Source organism: Rhinoraja longicauda, chromosome 11 (assembly GCF_053455715.1).
Source record: "Rhinoraja longicauda isolate Sanriku21f chromosome 11, sRhiLon1.1, whole genome shotgun sequence".
NCBI lineage: Eukaryota > Metazoa > Chordata > Chondrichthyes > Rajiformes > Arhynchobatidae > Rhinoraja > Rhinoraja longicauda.
In genome coordinates, this window is record NC_135963.1 from 10,363,142 (window position 1) to 10,380,871 (window position 17,730).

Consider the following 17,730-nt stretch of genomic DNA (forward strand, 5'->3'; position numbering starts at 1 on the left):
CTGTTCTTTATACTCTCCAGGCCCCTATCATTTACCGTACAAGTCCTACCCTGGTTTAACTTTCCATACTACCACACCTTGCACTTATTGTAGTTAAATTTAATTTGCCATTATCTTGTACCACTTCTTCAGTTCATTTAGATACTGTTTAAATCTTAAGTAACCTTGTTTACTGTCTACTACACCACCAATTTTAATGTTATCAGCAAAATTATTAACCTTGTTATCATTGTCAACCAAATCATTAACATAGATGACAAAAGAAGAGTGAACACAGCACCAATCACTGCAGCACACCAATGATGACAGAACTCCAGCCTGAATAACAACCTCCACTTCCACCCTCTGACATCTTCCACTAAGCTAATTCTGTATATATATTTGCTCGCTCACCATGGATCCCATGTTATCTAACCTTCCAGACTAATCTACAACCAGGAATTTTTCAATGGTCTCGTTAAAGTCCATGGAGATAACCCCTACTGCCTTGCCCTTGTCAGTCCTCTTGGTCACCTTTTATAAGGTCATAAGGTCATAAGTGATGGGAGTATAATTAGGCCATTTGGCCCATCAAATCTACTCTGCCATTCAATCATGGCAGATCTATCTCTCCCTCCCTCCCAACCCCATTCTCCTGCCTTCTCCCCATAACCTCTGGCACCTGTACGAATCAAAAATTTATCTATCTCTGCCTTAAAAATATCCACTGACTTGGCCTCTACAGCCTCCCGTGACAAAGAATTCCACAGATTCACCACCCTCTGACTAAATACATTTCTCCTCATCTCCTTCCTAAAAGAATGTCATTTAATTCTGAGGCTATGACCTCGACTCTCCTACTAATGGAAACATTCTCTCCACATCCACTCTACCCAAGCCTTTCACTATTCTGTACATTTCAATGAGGTACCTCCTTATTCTTCTAAACTCCAGCGAGTACAGGCTCAGTGTCGACAAACGCTCATCATAGGTTAACCTACTCATTCCTGGGATCTTTCTTGTAAACCTCCTCTGGACCCTCTCCAGAGCCAGCACATCCTTCCTCAGATATGGTGCCCAAAATTGCTCACTATGTTCCAAATGCAGCCTTACCAGCACCTTATAGAGCCTCAGCATTACATCTCTGTTTTTTGTATACAATCCCTCTTGAAATAAATGCTAGCATTGAGTTTACTACCAATTCGCCTTGCAAATTAACTTCTTGGAAATCCTGCATCAGCACTTCCAAATCTCTTTGCACCTCCGATTTCTGGATTCTCTCCCCATTTAGAAAATAGTTTGTGCCTTTATTCCAACTACCAAAATGCATGACTCCACACTTGTTGCACTATATTCCATCTGCCACTTCTCTGCCCACTCTCCCAACCTGTCCAAGCCCTTCTGCAGAGTCACAGGGCCCTAGTGAGACCGCACCTGGAGTACTGTGTGCAGTTTTGGTCTCCAAATTTGAGGAAGGATATTCTTGCTATTGAGGGTGTGCAGCGTAGGTTTACTAAGTTAATTCCCGGAATGGCGGGACTATCATATGTTGAAAGACTGGAGCGACTAGGCTTGTATACACTGGAATTTAGAAGGATGAGAGGAGATCTTATCGAAACGTATAAGATTATTAAGGGGTTGGACACGTTAGAGGCAGGAAACATGTTCCCAATGTTGGGGGAGTCCAGAACAAGGGGCCACAGTTTAAGAATAAGGGGTAGGCCATTTAGAACTGAGATGAGGAAAAACGTTTTCAGTCAGAGAGTTGTGAATCTGTGGAATTCTCTGCCTCAGAAGGCAGTGGAGGCCAATTCTCTGAATGCATTCAAGAGAGAGCTAGATAGAGCTCTTAAGGATAGCGGCGTCAGGGGGTATGGGGAGAAGGCAGGAACGGGGTACTGATTGAGAATGATCAGCCATGATCACATTGAATGGCGGTGCTGGCTCAAAGGGCTGAATGGCCTCCTCCTGCACCTATTGTCTATTGTCCCTGCTTTCTCTACACTACCTGCTCTTCCACCTATTTTCGTATCATTCGCAAACTTGGCCACAATGCCTTCAATCCCCACGTCTAAATCATTAATATATAAAGTAAGAGTAGCGGCCCCAGCATCGACCCCTGCAGAACTCCGCTAGTCACTGACAGCAAACCAGGAAAAGCCACTCTTTGTCTTCTGCCATCTAGACAAACGGCTTTCCATGCCAGTATCTACCCTTTGATACCGTCGGCTCTCATCTTCCTTAGCAGTCTCTAAAGGCTTTCTGAAAAACGAAGTAAACCACAGCTACTGATTTTCCTTTATCTGTCCTACTTCTTCAAAGAATTCCAGCAAAATTCTTAGTATCTTGTTTTATTACTTTGTATTAAAATTTATATTATTCTCCGTCTAAATCTGATAGGTGAACATTACTAATAGTGTATATTTTAATTTCTAACACATTTTATTCATATTTACAGGAATCAAATAAGCAAAATGAAAGAAATGATGCTGCTTTTAAATCCCTGCAAACTCAAGCGGGAGAAGGAACTTCCAAAGTCTGTATATTATTAACCTATAATAATTTAGCGTTTTATTTTAGTAATTACAGTAATTATCTTCTTTTGATCATTCCGAATAAACGGAAAAATCTTAAAGTAAGAGCCTCAAATTGGTGGCCATTTTATGGCAAGATCAATAATTCTTAAAAAAAAGAGTTTAAATAGGAGGCAGAGTAAATATTTGAGGAAGGTACTATAACAACAATTTGGAGAGATTCATGGCTAAGAAACGTTTAGAGGGATATGGGCCAAACATGGGCGGGTGGGACTAGTGTAGATGGGATATTTTGATCGGCATGGGCAAGTTAGACCGAAGAGTCTATTTCTGTGCTGTATGACTGTCTGACTCTCTCTGTGACTCTAAATATTTTACTGCATTGTCACACTAATATTGAAAACAGGTTAAAGATCTGGAAACTGCACTGGCGAACTGCAAGGAGGAAGTAAAAGTGCAAATGCAACAAGTTGATGAAAACAGGGAACAGCAAGATAAACAGTTGAGAAAGAAATCGGAAGAGGTAAATTGAACTTTTTGCACAATGCTCTTGATTTAACCTTTTAACACTGGTCATTGTCTTACTTTCAATTGAAGAGCCAAATATCAAATTAAAATTCTTATCTTCCCTGTCACTTTTCTGCATTGTAGTAATTGAAAAATTGTACAGAACGGCAAAGGATCTTGTAAAGAAATTTTATTTTACATATGCAGGTTTATGTTGAAATTGCAGAAGGGGAGGGAAAAGTAACCTCTCTATAAATTACTACAAATTGTATTTGTTATTTCTTCTGATTATTTTTCTTGAAATTTGTGAACACGAGCTCCGGCAGCGGCAGAGGCAACGTGTTCGCCCGCCCCGAATCGCGGGGCTTGGGTCGGCCTGCCATGGACCTTTCACCATCCGGCGCGGCCTGGAATAGGTCGCGGGATTTTTTTTCACCGCCCAGCGGGGGCTTCAATATCGGGAGCCCCGACCGCCCCGACGTGGCAACTCCAACAGCCTGACCGCGGGACAAGACGGCAGGGAAGAGAAAAAGACATTCTGGCCTTCCATCACAGTGAGGAGGGACTGGAGGAGACTCACTGTGATGGATGTTTCTTTTTGTTTGGTGTTAGTTGTGATTGTATGTGTTATTGCATTTTTATTGATTAATCTTATTGGTCTTATTGTTCAACTGCGGGTAATGTTTCATTTTACTACACATTTATGTGTATGTAACAAATAAACGACTATTGACTATTGACGTGTAACCTCAGCATTGAATGCTTTCTGCATAGTTGGAGGAAACATGGAAAGCACAAATATTATTAACGTTTGACACGGATAGAAAATTGGTTGGCAGACAGGAAACAAAGAGTAGGGATTAACGAGTCCCTTTCAGAATTGCAGGCAGTGACTAGTGGGGTACCGCAAGGCTCGGTGCTGGGACCGCAGCTATTTACAATATACATTAATGACTTAGATGAAGGGATTAAAAGTAACATTAGCAAATTTGCAGACGACACAAAGCTGGGTGGCAATGTGAACTGTGAGGAGGATGCTATGAGGATGCAGGGTGACTTGGACAGGTTATGTGAGTGGGCAGATGCAAGGCAGATGCAGTTTAATGTGGACAAATGTGAGGTTATCCACTTTGGTGGTAAGAACAGGAAGGCAGATTATTATCTGAATTGTGTCAAGTTAGGAAAAGGGGAAGTACAACGAGAACTGGGTGTTCTTGTTCATCAGTCACTGAAAGTAAGCATGCAGGTACAGCAGGCAGTGAAGAAAGCTAATGGTATGTTGGCCTTAATGACAAGAGGAGTTGAGTATAGGAGCAAAGAGGTCCTTCTGCAGTTGTACAGGGCCCTAGTGAGACCACACCTGGAGTACTTTGTGCAGTTTTGGTCTCCAAATTTGAGGAAGGACATTCTTGCTATTGAGGGAGTGCAGCATAGATTCACTAGGTTAATTCCCAGAATGGCGGGGTTGTCTTATGTTGAAAGACTGGAGCGACTGGGCTTGTATACACTGGAATTTAGAAGGATGAGAGGTGATCTTATTGAAACATAAGATTATTAAGGGATTGGACACGCTAGAGGCAGGAAATATGTTCCCAGTGTTGGGGGAGCCCAGAACCAGGGGCCACAGTTTAAGAATACGGGGAGGCCATTTAGAACGGAGATGAGGAAAAACATTTTCACTCAGAGAGTTGCAAATCTGTGGAATTCTCTGCCTCAGAAGGCAATGGAGGCCAATTCTCTGGATGCTTTCAAGAGAGAGTTAGATAGAACTCTTAAGGATAGTAGAGTCAGGGGGTATGGGGAGAGGGCAGGAACGGGGTACTGATTGTGGATGATCAGCCGTGATCACATTGAATGGCGGTGTTGGCTCGAAGGGCCGAATGGCCTACTCCTGCACCTATTGTCTATTGATTTATAGATTGTTCAGCAGTCATTGAAGAGGAAGGAGATTGGAATTTATTGCCTTCCATCACAGAGGAACGTGGGGAATCCGCTGTAGTGGATGTTTATGTTAACTTTTATGTAGTTGTGTGGCTTGTTACCTTTTTTCTAGTATGGCTGTATGGTAATTCGAATTTCATTGTACCTTAATTGGTACTTGTGACAATACATTGAACCTGGAACCTTGAAACCTTGAAATATATTCATTCATAATCAAATTTGGTACAGTGATCAATATTGACCCTATTATTGGTATCAAATGAGACATCTGACAAACTACAATAATTATAGAAGGATGCTAAGGCTCAGTCGGAGGAGAGGTAAATGATGTAGATCATTCTGGGAAAATGTGAGGTGATATACTTTGAGTGCAAAATTATAGAAAACAAATAAATCTTAAACAGTGGGATTTTACGTGAAGTACTTAACTTTTGGGGTACAGAGACAAATTTGATATTGGTTGTGAGAGACTACTGAAGGGTATGGTTAAACAGCAGCGATCCAACTTCAAGAGGCAGTAAAGAATTCCTGAAGTTTATGTCTTGAAGGTACATCACTTCCAGAAAGAGCTGAAGATATCTGCACTGAATTTAAAGGAAGCAAATGAACAGAATGTTCAACTACAACAGACACTGCTGCAATACCAACAAATGCTACAGCAAGAAACAGCACGGATCGGAGACTTGGAGGACCACCAGGCAGTTCTAGAGAGAGAGGTGATTGTGTATAACTCATTTTTATAAGGTTGCTTGTTTAATGGAATCAAGCATTCTTTTGGAGTAATATATATTTTTTTAAACAACATTTATATTTATGAAATAGGTTTCCAAACTGGAGCAAGAGTTATTGAAACAGAAGATGTCATTTACAGATGAGCTGTCCAAAGTAGAAGACAAGCTTTTTAAGGCCTATGACGAACATGATTCCAAACATCAGCAGGTGTCTGAACTTACCAGGACTATGAAGTAAGTCTTGTGAAAGCAAGTTTAAAGTTTAAAATAAATGTTTATGAAAGAAACTCTGTTTAAATCGCTAATAACATCTTTGGAATTATTAAATAGGACCTACGGTTGAATCGAGCATAAGAGTCAGAGATCAGAATTGTTCTGGAACTGAAGACACAAGGACCTGCAGATAATGGTTTACAAAAAATAAACAGTGCTGGAGTAACTCAGTGGGTCAGGTAGCATCTCTAGAGGGCAGGGATAGGTGAATTTTGGATTTGGACCAATCTTCAGACTTCGGTGCTGGCTCGAAGGGCCGAATGGCCTACTCCTGCACCTATTGTCTATTGATTGTAGTAGAGGAAGAAACTTGGAAGAGATGTAAGGGCGGGACAGAGCCAGGCAAGTGATGGGTGGATTCAGGTGAAGGGCGTTTGATTGGCAGATGGGTGGATAAAGGCCGGAGACAGAAAAAAAACCTAAAGGCTGTGAGATGAGGAGAGAAAAGTGAAGCCGGAGGAAGGGATGGAGTAAGGGGAAAGGGAAAGGTCACGGAATAGTGGGAGAAATGGGTGCGCATCCTGTGGGGAATAGGGAAGAGAGGGTGGAAAAGGGTGGGGGGGGGGAGGGGTTGTTGGTTAGTTACCTACAATTGGAGAATTCAATGTTTATACTGTTGGGCTGTAAGCTGCATAGACAAAATATGAGGTTCAGTTTCTCCAGTTTGCATGATGGCACACGGGGATAAAAAAGGAAATAGTAAAAACACTCCACACTTGGACAGCAACTGAAGGGGTAAATGGCATTTAAACTGTAGTTTCCAGTACCCTATTTTGTTATTTTATTACTTTTGCTGCTTGACGTTGGTACAGGTGGAAAATTGTGTAAAGTACGTGAGATTAATATTTGTTTGTGGCCTACTGCATGGATCTTACTTAAATGTCAGTGAAGCCCTAATTGTGTGCCTTATTCGATATGTGGTTTTTGAGATGCTATTAAATCCATTAAATATTAAATATTAAGTCTTTCCAGGTGAGGCAGAGGTTCACCTGCACCTCCTCCAACCTCATCTATTGTATCCGCTGTTCCAGATGTCAACTTCTCTACATCGGCGAGACCAAGCGCAGGCTCGGCGATTGTTTCGTTCAACACCTCCACTCAGTCCGCCTTAACGAACTTGATCTCCCAGTGGCTGAGCACTTCAACTCCCCCTCCCATTCCCAATCTGACCTTTCTGTCCTGGGCCTCCTCCATCGTCAGAGTGATGCTCAGCGCAAATTGGAGGAACAGCACCTCATATTTTGCTTGGGTAGTTTACACCCCAGCAGTATGAACAGTGATTTCTCTAACTTCAGGTAGTCCTTGCTTTCCCTCTCTATCCCCTCCCCCTTCCCAGTTCTCCCACTAGTCTTCCTGTCTCCTACAACATCCTATCTTTGTCCCGCCCCCTCCCCTGACATCAGTCTGAAGAAGGGTCTCGACCCAAAACGTCACCCATTCCTTCTCTCCCGAGATGCAGCCTGATCTGCTGAGTTACTCCAGCTTTTTGTGTCTACCTTCGATTTAAACCAGCATCTGCAATTTTTTTCCCCTGTTAAATCCATTATGCATTCTGTTTAAACTCAACGTGCAAGTCTTAAAGAGAAGGTGAATTTTTTTATTGGTGGCTTCTGGAAACATTTCTGAAGAAGTTAAAATATGTGGCTTACTTGGATCCTCACGGCTGGATACTATATTTGGGGGGGGGGGGTGAGTGCTTATTGATCAAAATTTGCCAACGTCTTAATTCGGCTTTTACGGTTAAAATAGTATTTTGTCTGATTTTTTAAGCTATATAAATAGCTACAACTAAGTTTACTCCTTGAGTATACATTGTATGTTTGGGCATCTACTGAAGCTTTAAGATCTTTGTACCTGCCATATGTTTTGTTTCCAGTATTCATTTGTTTTACTGTCCTTATTAGAGATATAAAGACAGAGATGGAAAAATGCAAAGATGAAATTAATGGATTGGAAAAAGAACTTTTTCAACTAAGGAGAGATAATGCAAACAAGGATGCTTATCTTAACCAGCTAGAAATAACTCTACAGAGCACGCAGGAAGAATTGAACAAGAAATCTGAACACGGTACGAAGTACTTTGTGTTTGTGTGCTTTTGTTTGTGTGTGTGTGGCAAATTATTACTTACTTTAAGTGCTTGATTATTTTCCTTTTTGTCATACTGAATTTAAAAATCTTAGATTCTTATGCTAATACCATTGATATTCAGCATTTCATCAGAATACAGATAATTGATCAATGAAAAGAATTTTGCAACAATGATTATATTTGACTGTACAATGATTATACATCTTCATTGTAAACCAGCATCTGCAGTTCCTTCCTACACATTATACTTCCTAAAGCTGTTTCTTGAAATTACGTGACCGAGCATCCTATTAAAGGCCTTCATAGTTTTATTTTGTTTCTATCATTGGATTTGCACAGTTTGAAGTTTTCTTTTCATAATTGTGCTGTAACTCACTTGAGATGGCCTGATAGAGAATTTGCATCTGTAAAATATTTAGACATTTCTCTTAAATTTCCAGGGATTTCACCTAATTTAGGACCAACTGTGTAATATTGAATGGTAAAGTATGACTGAAGATTTTACTTTTTGCCTTTATGCAAATATAATTATTTTGAAATATACCCAATAGTGCGTGATCTGGAGGAAAATCTGCACCAAACCGAGTTAGACCGAAGGAATTCAGTGCAGAAAACTCAGGAGAGTGACAATCAATTAAAGAACTTGTATAAGGAATTACAAGACACTTTAGATCAGCTTAAAGAGCTCCGGGAAATACTACAGAAGGCTCAGAACACCATTGATGAGAAGAATTACACCATTGACGAGCTCACAAATGAACAGAGGTGAGTTACAAGAATGAAAAGGTGAACCATGGATATTCATGCTGTGGAGAAACTATTAGACTAATTTATTTGATTTTGTTTTTCATCAGTTTGCTTCTTTCATATCTGGTCATGTGTGGTAACTTGCCTCTAAATTTTTATTTATTCATTCATGGGATGTGTGCATCATCTGCAAAGCTGACAGCTTTTGCCTGTTCCTAATGGTCGCTCTATTGAGCGGTTTGCTCGTCCATTTCAGAAGCCACTTAAAAGTTGACCCTATAGTTGTGGGCTGGAGTTGCATGTTAACCATACTGGGGTTGACTTCCACTCCTGAAGGAGTTTGGTGAACCAGATTAATTTTTACAACTGTTTCACATTCTAACTTATCTGTTTATATCATCATGCACTGTTCTAACAAAGCTCAGCATTAATTTGAGAAACAACACTTTATTTTATTTCTAGGCATGTTGCAGCCTTCTGAATGCAATAATGAATTCAGCAACTTTCGAGAATGGGCTTTCTCTGCATTTTAACTGGTCAATTCTGCTGTAGGTTATCCATCTGTAATATTAACTTTTTCTCTCGTCACTAACACTGACTGATGGTCTGGGCATTTCCTTTAGCTCCGACAAATTATTCATGCTTTTAAATATACTTTTATTTATTTTCTCTAATTTTCTTCATTCACTAGATCACATCAGCAGCTTATAACTATGGGAACTCTGTTCCTGCCCTCTCTTCAACTTAAAACTGTTTTCTCTCTTCCCCACTTCTGACAAAGGGTCTTTTACCTGAAATATTGACCATTTATTTTTTGACATGCCGTGCTATTTCCAACATTTTCTGTTTTATTTTGTAACAATTCGGTATTTCTAATTACCAGTACTGAAACGAGTTTTTTTTCTTCCACAATATATTCCACATTATGAACGATCAGTTCTGGACCAACCACATTGATGCAACAGACACGAAGGTACACTGACACCTCTACTTCCGTGGGAGACTGAGGAAATTGGACATGCCTCCAATGACTCTTACAAACCTCTGCAGATGCACCATAAAAAGCATACGGTTGGGTTGCATTATAGCTTAGTTTGGGAACAGCTCTGCCCAAGTCTGCAAGAAATTGCAGAGAGTTGTAGATATAGCCCTGTCCATCACGCAGACCAGAATCCCACCATTTACACCATCTACACTTCACACTGCCTCAGAAAAGCAGCCAACATAATCAAAGACGTTCCACCCAGGGTATTCTTTCTTCTCCCTGCTCCCATCCAGCAGAAGCTACAGAAGTTTAAAAGCGTGAACCACCAGATTCAGGAACAGCTTCTCCACTTCTGTTGTTAGGCTTCTGAACAGTCCATCCTGAAACTGGGGACTGTCCAATTTAACACTGCCCCTTGGTGGTCATTGAACTTTGTCAATGGAACTGATGCACAATAATGCTGAGAACTATATTCTGCAGTCTCTATCTTCCCCTTTGCTCTTTCTATTTCACTTGAGTTTGACTTATTTGTATTTATGCATAATATTATCTGATCTGTTTAAATAGCATGGAAAACAAAGCATTTTACTCTACCTCGATACTCGTGACTATAATAAACCTAAGGCAAAATTGAATTAATTGAATTTCAGTTCCCCACTTGCCCTTGTGGAATTTGAAGTGATCTCCCATTCATGAGTCTAAATCCAGACATTACAAGTCCAGTAAAGTATCCTTTTATTCTCTGGAGAATCAGTTAAGCATAACTGGAGATGGTTGAGAGCTTCAAGATGTAAATATGACCCACCGTATTGGCCAAGAATGCACACCAGTGCCTCTACTTCCTCAGAAGACTGTGAAAATTGATTGTGTCTACAACAACGCATTAATTTCTACATTTGCATCTTGCTCATAGTGACTGATATTATTACTGTGTTGCCAGGGGTAATGGGGGATCCCATTTTGGGTTACATAAACAATTGAATTCCATTTTATTTTATTGTTTCCCTATACCACACTGAGAAACTGAAAAACTCCAAGTGTAAGTGACAAGATACCCTGGGATCCAGGGTAAACTAGCTAACTGTATACAGGATTGACTTTATGAAAGGAAGAAGAGAGTGATGGGGTATGGTTTTTTTTCCAGAGGACATAGATTTAAGGTGAGAGGGGAACAACTTCATAGGAACCGGACGGTGGTGGGTTTATGGAACAAGCTGTTGGAGCATGTACTACAACAGCTTGTAAAAAACACTTGGACAGGTGCAGGGAGGGGAAAGGTTTAGAGGGTTATGGCCAAAATTGGCCAAATGGTACTAGCTTAGATGGGGCATCTTGGTTGGCATGGACAAGTTGGGCCAAAGGGCCTGTTTCCATGCAGTGATGCTGTATAACAGGAAATCCACAATGAGATCATTTGCTGGCATCAGCACAGCTACATAACTTGAAGGAAGACAGGCTTAAAATAATGGATCCCAAATGTATTACCGTCCACTGCATGACAACTATGCAATAATTTTCTTCCTATACCATTTGGCCAATTTTCTTCCTAACCCTGTATTATCTTTTCTTTTCTTTACCTTGGTTGTCTGCATAAGTGCATGCACAAACCATTTAATATTATTGATTTATTGCAATCTGTTGTGTAAGGGTTAAATGAATTTCCATCGTTTACAAATAGCTTTTTGTGTAATGCACATGGATTCAATTTAGATATGTTCTAAGTTTCACTCGGACTAGAAAATAATGATACCATATAAAATGCAACAGACCCTGCAGCGATTGGCACTGCAGTTTAGGCAACTATTTTTTTCCATATGTCTACAGAATAGAATACTCTACTTCAAAATGTGTCTGAATTAAGCAAATCAATTTGCTTAAAACCTCTTTTGTTCACACCGCTTAAAATGAAAACATTGTGCAGACTTCAAAGAACGCTTTTATCTTGTCATAAACATTGTAACTTAACAGTTAAACTTATGCCCTTTCATATTGATAGAATGAAAAGAGCTTTGCTTTCTGCTCCTGATCTCCATCTGCATTCCTTGTTTTCTGGTAACTTGTGATGCAGCTCATGTGCCAACTATCTGGAGCAGTTTCCAGCTGCTCTGTATTAAAGTACACAACTTTAGTACAGTACAACTGCTCTGTACTAAAGTTGCGTACTTTTGTACAGAGCAGTTGGAAGAAATGACTAATCCTTCTAGGGAGGTTTCCAAAATTTTACAAATAATGCTATTGAAGCTTTTATTGTGTGAACTGAATAGTTTCTGCAGACCTAGTTTTGTCTTCTGAATTTTCTTGCACAAATCTAGAAAATTGTCATCTAGATCTAGGTTATTGTCTCACAAGCATCACAATTGAAAATTTATGTAGTTGTGTAAATCTCAAATGTGGTTATTAAGTGAGAATCCCACAGTTCGTAAAATGTCACCTAGTTGCGTAATGTACCAGCACGTGGCAAATGTTTGACTACACTATGTCCAGATTGGTCATTATCTATCATGCAACTCCAATTTAGACTGTTGCCCATTGAAATTGGGTTAGACCCTTCTATTTTGGAAAAGTCATTGTCATTCACACAAAAACTTATTTTGTGGCATTTCAATCATTTTAATTGCATGACATAAGTCTCATAATTCTGTCATCTGTACCAGACCATTCTGACGACTACCTGGGTGATCAGGAGGCAGCTTGATTACCATGCAGACGTTTGGTGAAATGCACTGCTATTTCTACATTTATTACCTCTTCACAAACACTCCCATGATAATGCACACGGTATACTGTATGGGCTGGAGTTGCAGGCTAACGTTGAAGGCTGGTCCAACATACGCAGAGATTTAAAGGTAATTGGAAAGAAGGACTCGTGTTCCAAATATATTCAGGAAGCCTTGTACAGATCTCCAGTTGTCAAGAACAGTGTATCCAGAGAATATGGCAATGGAGTCAGAAATCTGCAATTTTCTGTGGAGATTTTCTGTAGCCACACATTCTCATGGTCAGCATCACATATTGATTCACAACATCAACACAACATCACTTGATTCTTTTAATGTTAGTTCACATTGACTGCTGTGTTTCAAAAACCATTGTGCACTAAGGGGTAGATGTTGGAAGATGAGAGCTATTCTCTCCATCCTCAGTGTCTGACTGCTTCAGGCTTCAACTGCTACAATATGATTATTATAATATAATCAGGGTCCTCACAGTTGAATTGCTTTGTCCGAATTGCTTTGAGCCATCCTGCATTATTCAGCAGTGAAGGAGAGATATTTCTTCTTCAGCCTGCTGCACAATTTACCCAACAAGAAGGCTTATCTGATTGAAAGTGGGGAATAGGCACAGCACATTAGAACTGGAGAGAATTTGGGGAGATTCTGTCAGGGCCAGAGTTCTCTTGAGGACTCTGCTTCCATGTTTAGAGAATGAGGCCATAAAAATGATGGGTAATTATCCTTTTCCATTTGTGTCATAGCCCATTAGTTCTGGTGTAAGGTCCTCCATTTCTAACATTGACTTATTTTGTTTTCTCTCTCCAGAGATGCTGTTTGATCTGCTGTTTATTTCCAGCATTCCCCTTTGATTCAGATTTGCAGCTAACATATTCCTTAGTTTCTTTCCTCTCTTTAACTGCTGGCAACAAATGTATCAACCTTGGCCTGCCCCTATCCCAAACATCGCCCCTCAATTTCAGTCCCACTCTGAAACTTAATAGAGGTCTCTTTTCTCTTCTTTGCAATTTGTCATCACTGTTTCCCGCTCTACAGATGCTTCCCAACCTGAGTGTTTCAGGTATTTTCTGTCATTGTTTTAGAATACCAGCTCTATTTTCTTTGCTACAATTTGAATATCCCCAGTTGTTAGTAGTTGATGTGAATTCGCGAAGTGCAGCAGTTTCGAATCTTGAGTGGAATATTGGGAAGGTTTGGTTTTTGTGATATTTTGAGGAAGATTGGCTTAGTTGCCACAGTTCCCTTGTGAGCTCTTGAAACCATTTTTGCTGATTATATATTTTTTCTTTCACAGACTGTGTAAAGGTGAATTGCAAGAGAGAGATGCGAAAATCATTGACATGGACCAGGCACTTAAAGACAGGCAATGGGAGCTCCAGCAGAGAGCAGCTCGGGTAATTCATGAAAGAGTGGATTTTCATTCAACAGATGATGTACTTTTCCTAAGATTGTTGATTTCTTTCAGTGAATGATTAATATGTTTGATTAGTAGGACTAGATGTTACAACCCCTAAGGTTTGCACTACAATTGACTGGTGTTGTTCTTGGGGTGACCACTAGGTAATGTTGCTACCATTCAGACACATCTTCAGTTGTGTACCTCAACGTCACTGGATGTTTCGGCCTTTTATCACAAGACACCCTCAGTCAAGGCAGGCCCACCACAGGGTGATCAGACCTGGGTGTGTGTCTTATGGTTAGCCTCTAGATGGTCATGTGGCAGCCCAGACAGCATCTTTTCTTTTCAGCCACAGCCAGTGACTGCTCCGTTCGGCGGCATTTGCAAGTTCTTTGATTGCCCTCCTTTGGGCCTGCCTTCTGACTCCTACTTCCCTTAGGAGCCTTGCAGCGGAACTGGCTACAAAGCCCCTCCACCCCACCTCCACTGGACGCACCCTTACACTCCAACCTCGCTCCTCTGCCTCTACTGCAAGGTTGGAATATCTCAGCCTTTTCCTTTCATGTGCCTCGTCCACAGCCTCCTCCCAGGGCACCGTCAGCTTAATGATGAAAACACGCCGACAGGAGTTGGACCAGAGGACGAGGTCCGGTCGCAGGTTGGTAACTGCGATTTAAAGTGGGAAGGAAAGCCTCTGGCCTAGGTCAACCTGCATTTCCCAGTCTCTGGCTGCGCTCAGTGATACGATTTGCGCTTTTTTGTTGTTATTTTTATAGATGTGGCGTTTAATGATTCAAATGAATCATTGCTCAATTAGATTATTGTTAATTTATCACACAGTTTTTTAGGAAGCTATAAAACTAAAACTATTTCCAGTGGTAAGAATACATATCTTTGCCCTCATTATATTATCCAATTCAGGCAGGAATTATACAAAGTGCAATCAATTGATTTATATTCAGTTCCATCGCCTCTTTGAAGTTTCAATTAACTAGAGTTCTGGTCGCAAATTTCATTTTGCTGCATGATAATTTTTAGTTTAATCAGAAAATAAAATTATGAAAATAAAATAAAATTCAGTTTAATCACACAAATGTTATTTACTCTGCAGCTTACACAATTGGAGATGGATGTTCGTGAGCACAAAACTGAGATGGAGCAGAAGATTATTTATTTACAAGGTTCTTTGGAGAAATCAGAATTAACCATTAAGGAACGCAATAAACAGGTTTGATATGCCTCCTTCTTGAACATAATAAGATTAACTTTGTTTTTGAAGATTGTGCCAGATAATCTGAGTTTTAATGGGGCCCAGTGAAATAGTGCATGAGATACTCCATTTTAGCTGTTTGACCTGCTGTGTTACTCCAGCATTTTGTGAAATAAATGCCTCCATTTTAGCTGGTCATTGTAGAAACAAGAAGACAAAACATGCCAGAAAGTAGGATATCTTCAAACAGTGAAGGTAAGATTATTATTTCCGGCAATCTTATTTGCCTGGATCTTGCAGGGCATTGTTGATGGGTCCATGTGGAATAACATTCCTTTTCTTAAGTCCCGTCAAGTATAATGTCCTCTATATTCTTGTGGATGTCAAGAACATCATGGTCACGTTATCTTGAATCCAATGGAAGAACAAAGGCTCACTTTGATTTCCTAACATTTTTACTGATGACTGTTTCAAATCAACATCTGCAGTTTCTTGTGTCTACATTTTGCAACCTATGTTAGGTTAGACCTGGTGCAGCATATGTGACCCCCTTTATTTATATTGTGGGGTTGCAGGGAGGAAAAGTAAATTGTACTGAAACAAAACTATTTCATTTATATTTTACTTTTAATATATTTTTTAAATGCTTCTGAATTGTGAATGCCATTGAGCTTTGGAAGCATTCACAACTAATATCTATTTTGACAGCTGGCTAAACTTGGTAGGGGGCTTCCTGTTTTTGCATAAAGATAAGTTAGATTTCAAATAAATATTAAAACATAATAATTAGCAATCAGTATACTTCAAAGGCAGGTCTGATTCTGACCTAATTTTGTGAGGCAGTCATACTGTTTGAGGCAATAAACAATTTGGTGGAGGAATTTGGCGGACTGAGCAGGATTTGTGAATGGAAAGAAATGATCACTGTCTGGGATAAAAACCCAAAGAGGCCCTTCTATTTCTCAGCCCCTTGCTGCTTGGTGCCAGGGCAGTCTGAGCCAGTGGGCAGCCTTCTGTATCCAAAGAAAGCAAGTTCCAGGGAACATGCTCTGTTGCCCCTGCTCAGAAAATTAGGCTATGCACAAATCTGTTTTGGAATTGCTGTCCTCCTAATTTTATTCCTTTTTAAGTTTCGGATGATACTTGATTGCTTTCTATTTAGTTTCATGATGTGGAAATGAAACTGATCTTTGTGTAAAAAGAAGGAATCCAGAGCAACACGACTTTGAAGTTCATTAGTAGATCAGTTTTCTGTTTTTTTTAATTGAATTCTGTAGCATGTTTTCTTTACTTAACATTCTTGAATAGTGATTAAAGTTTTATTTATTCCATGAATTAGCTACCTAGCAACTAAAACTATTTTTTAATGCAGGGCAAGCTGTTTAATGGTGAACTGGGTGTCAATTTATTTTGTACTCTGTTTTACCAAAGATTCTGTCATTGAGCTAATAGATGTAGGTAAAAATGAAGAATAAGGAAAGATTAGTAATGTCTATAGAACTGATACATTACAATGCTGAGAACTATATTCTGCACTCTGTATCTTCCCCTTTGCTCTTTCTTTTGTACTTGAGTTTGACTTGATTTTATTCATGTATGGTATATCTGATCTGTTTGGATAGCATGCAAAACAAAATTTTTAACTGTACCTTGGTACATGTGACCAAAATGAACTTCAACCTATTTTAAGTAGTTGCAACACATAGCAGATAAATAGGTGATTTTTCAGAGGATTAATATTGAGATTTTTAAACTTTGGATGTCTGGACTCGATGAGAGGCAAATTGATAGTTTCACCTAGTGCAGGGGTTGAAATGAGATTTTGTAAATGAAATTTCACGAACAAAGTGGAGCGATGCTACTCAGAATGGGGATAAAGAAATAAAGACATAATTCGATGAAAAGCAAATGGGAGAGTTGGAAGTTGATCTAGGAGTTTGGAGACCTAAGGCAACATTGGATATTTTCTTGAGTGAGTTCCATTTAGAGTCAAAGAATAATACAGAGTGGAAACAGGCCCTTCGACCCAACTTGCCCACACAGGCCAACATGTCCCAGCTACACCCGTCCCACCCGTCTGCATTTGGTCCATATGCCTCCAAAACTGTCCTATCCATGTACCTGTCTGACTCCTTCTTAAACATTGGGACAGCCCAAGCTTCAATTACCTCCTCCGTCAGCTTGTTCCATTCACTCACCATCCTTTTGTGTGAAAAGGTTCAAAGGGTATTTTATTGTCACGTGTACCAATTAAGGTACAATGATAATCGATTTACCATACAGCCATAATTTTTTAAAAAGCAACAAGACACACAACTACATAAAAGTTACCACAAACATTCACCACAGCGGATTCCTCACATTCCCCACAGTGATGGAATGCAATAAAGTCTAATTTTCTTCACTCTTTATGTTACCTCTCAGATTCCTATTAAATCTGTTCCCCTTCATCTTAAACCTATGTCCTCTGGTCCTCGATTTACCTATTCTAGGCAAGAAACTCTGTGCATCTACCCGATCTATTTTATACATCTCTATAAGATCATCTCATCCTCCTGCACACCAGGGAATAGAGTCCCAGCCTACTCAATCACTCCCTATAG

General features: G+C 39.9%; 1 protein-coding gene across 5 annotated transcripts in view; it reads left to right on the forward strand.

The window, feature by feature from the left end:
• ccdc18 (coiled-coil domain containing 18) overlaps positions 1-17,730 on the forward strand; it is a 59,774-nt gene that overhangs the window by 24,240 nt on the left and 17,804 nt on the right. For all 5 annotated transcript variants that reach the window (XM_078408240.1, XM_078408241.1, XM_078408239.1 and 2 more), the window contains 8 exons: positions 2,438-2,515; positions 2,920-3,036; positions 5,510-5,677; positions 5,784-5,926; positions 7,870-8,033; positions 8,606-8,819; positions 13,813-13,912; positions 15,029-15,145. In XM_078408240.1, the coding sequence (XP_078264366.1) occupies positions 2,438-2,515; positions 2,920-3,036; positions 5,510-5,677; positions 5,784-5,926; positions 7,870-8,033; positions 8,606-8,819; positions 13,813-13,912; positions 15,029-15,145 (1,101 nt within the window). The remainder of the gene's footprint in view (positions 1-2,437; positions 2,516-2,919; positions 3,037-5,509; positions 5,678-5,783; positions 5,927-7,869; positions 8,034-8,605; positions 8,820-13,812; positions 13,913-15,028; positions 15,146-17,730) is intronic.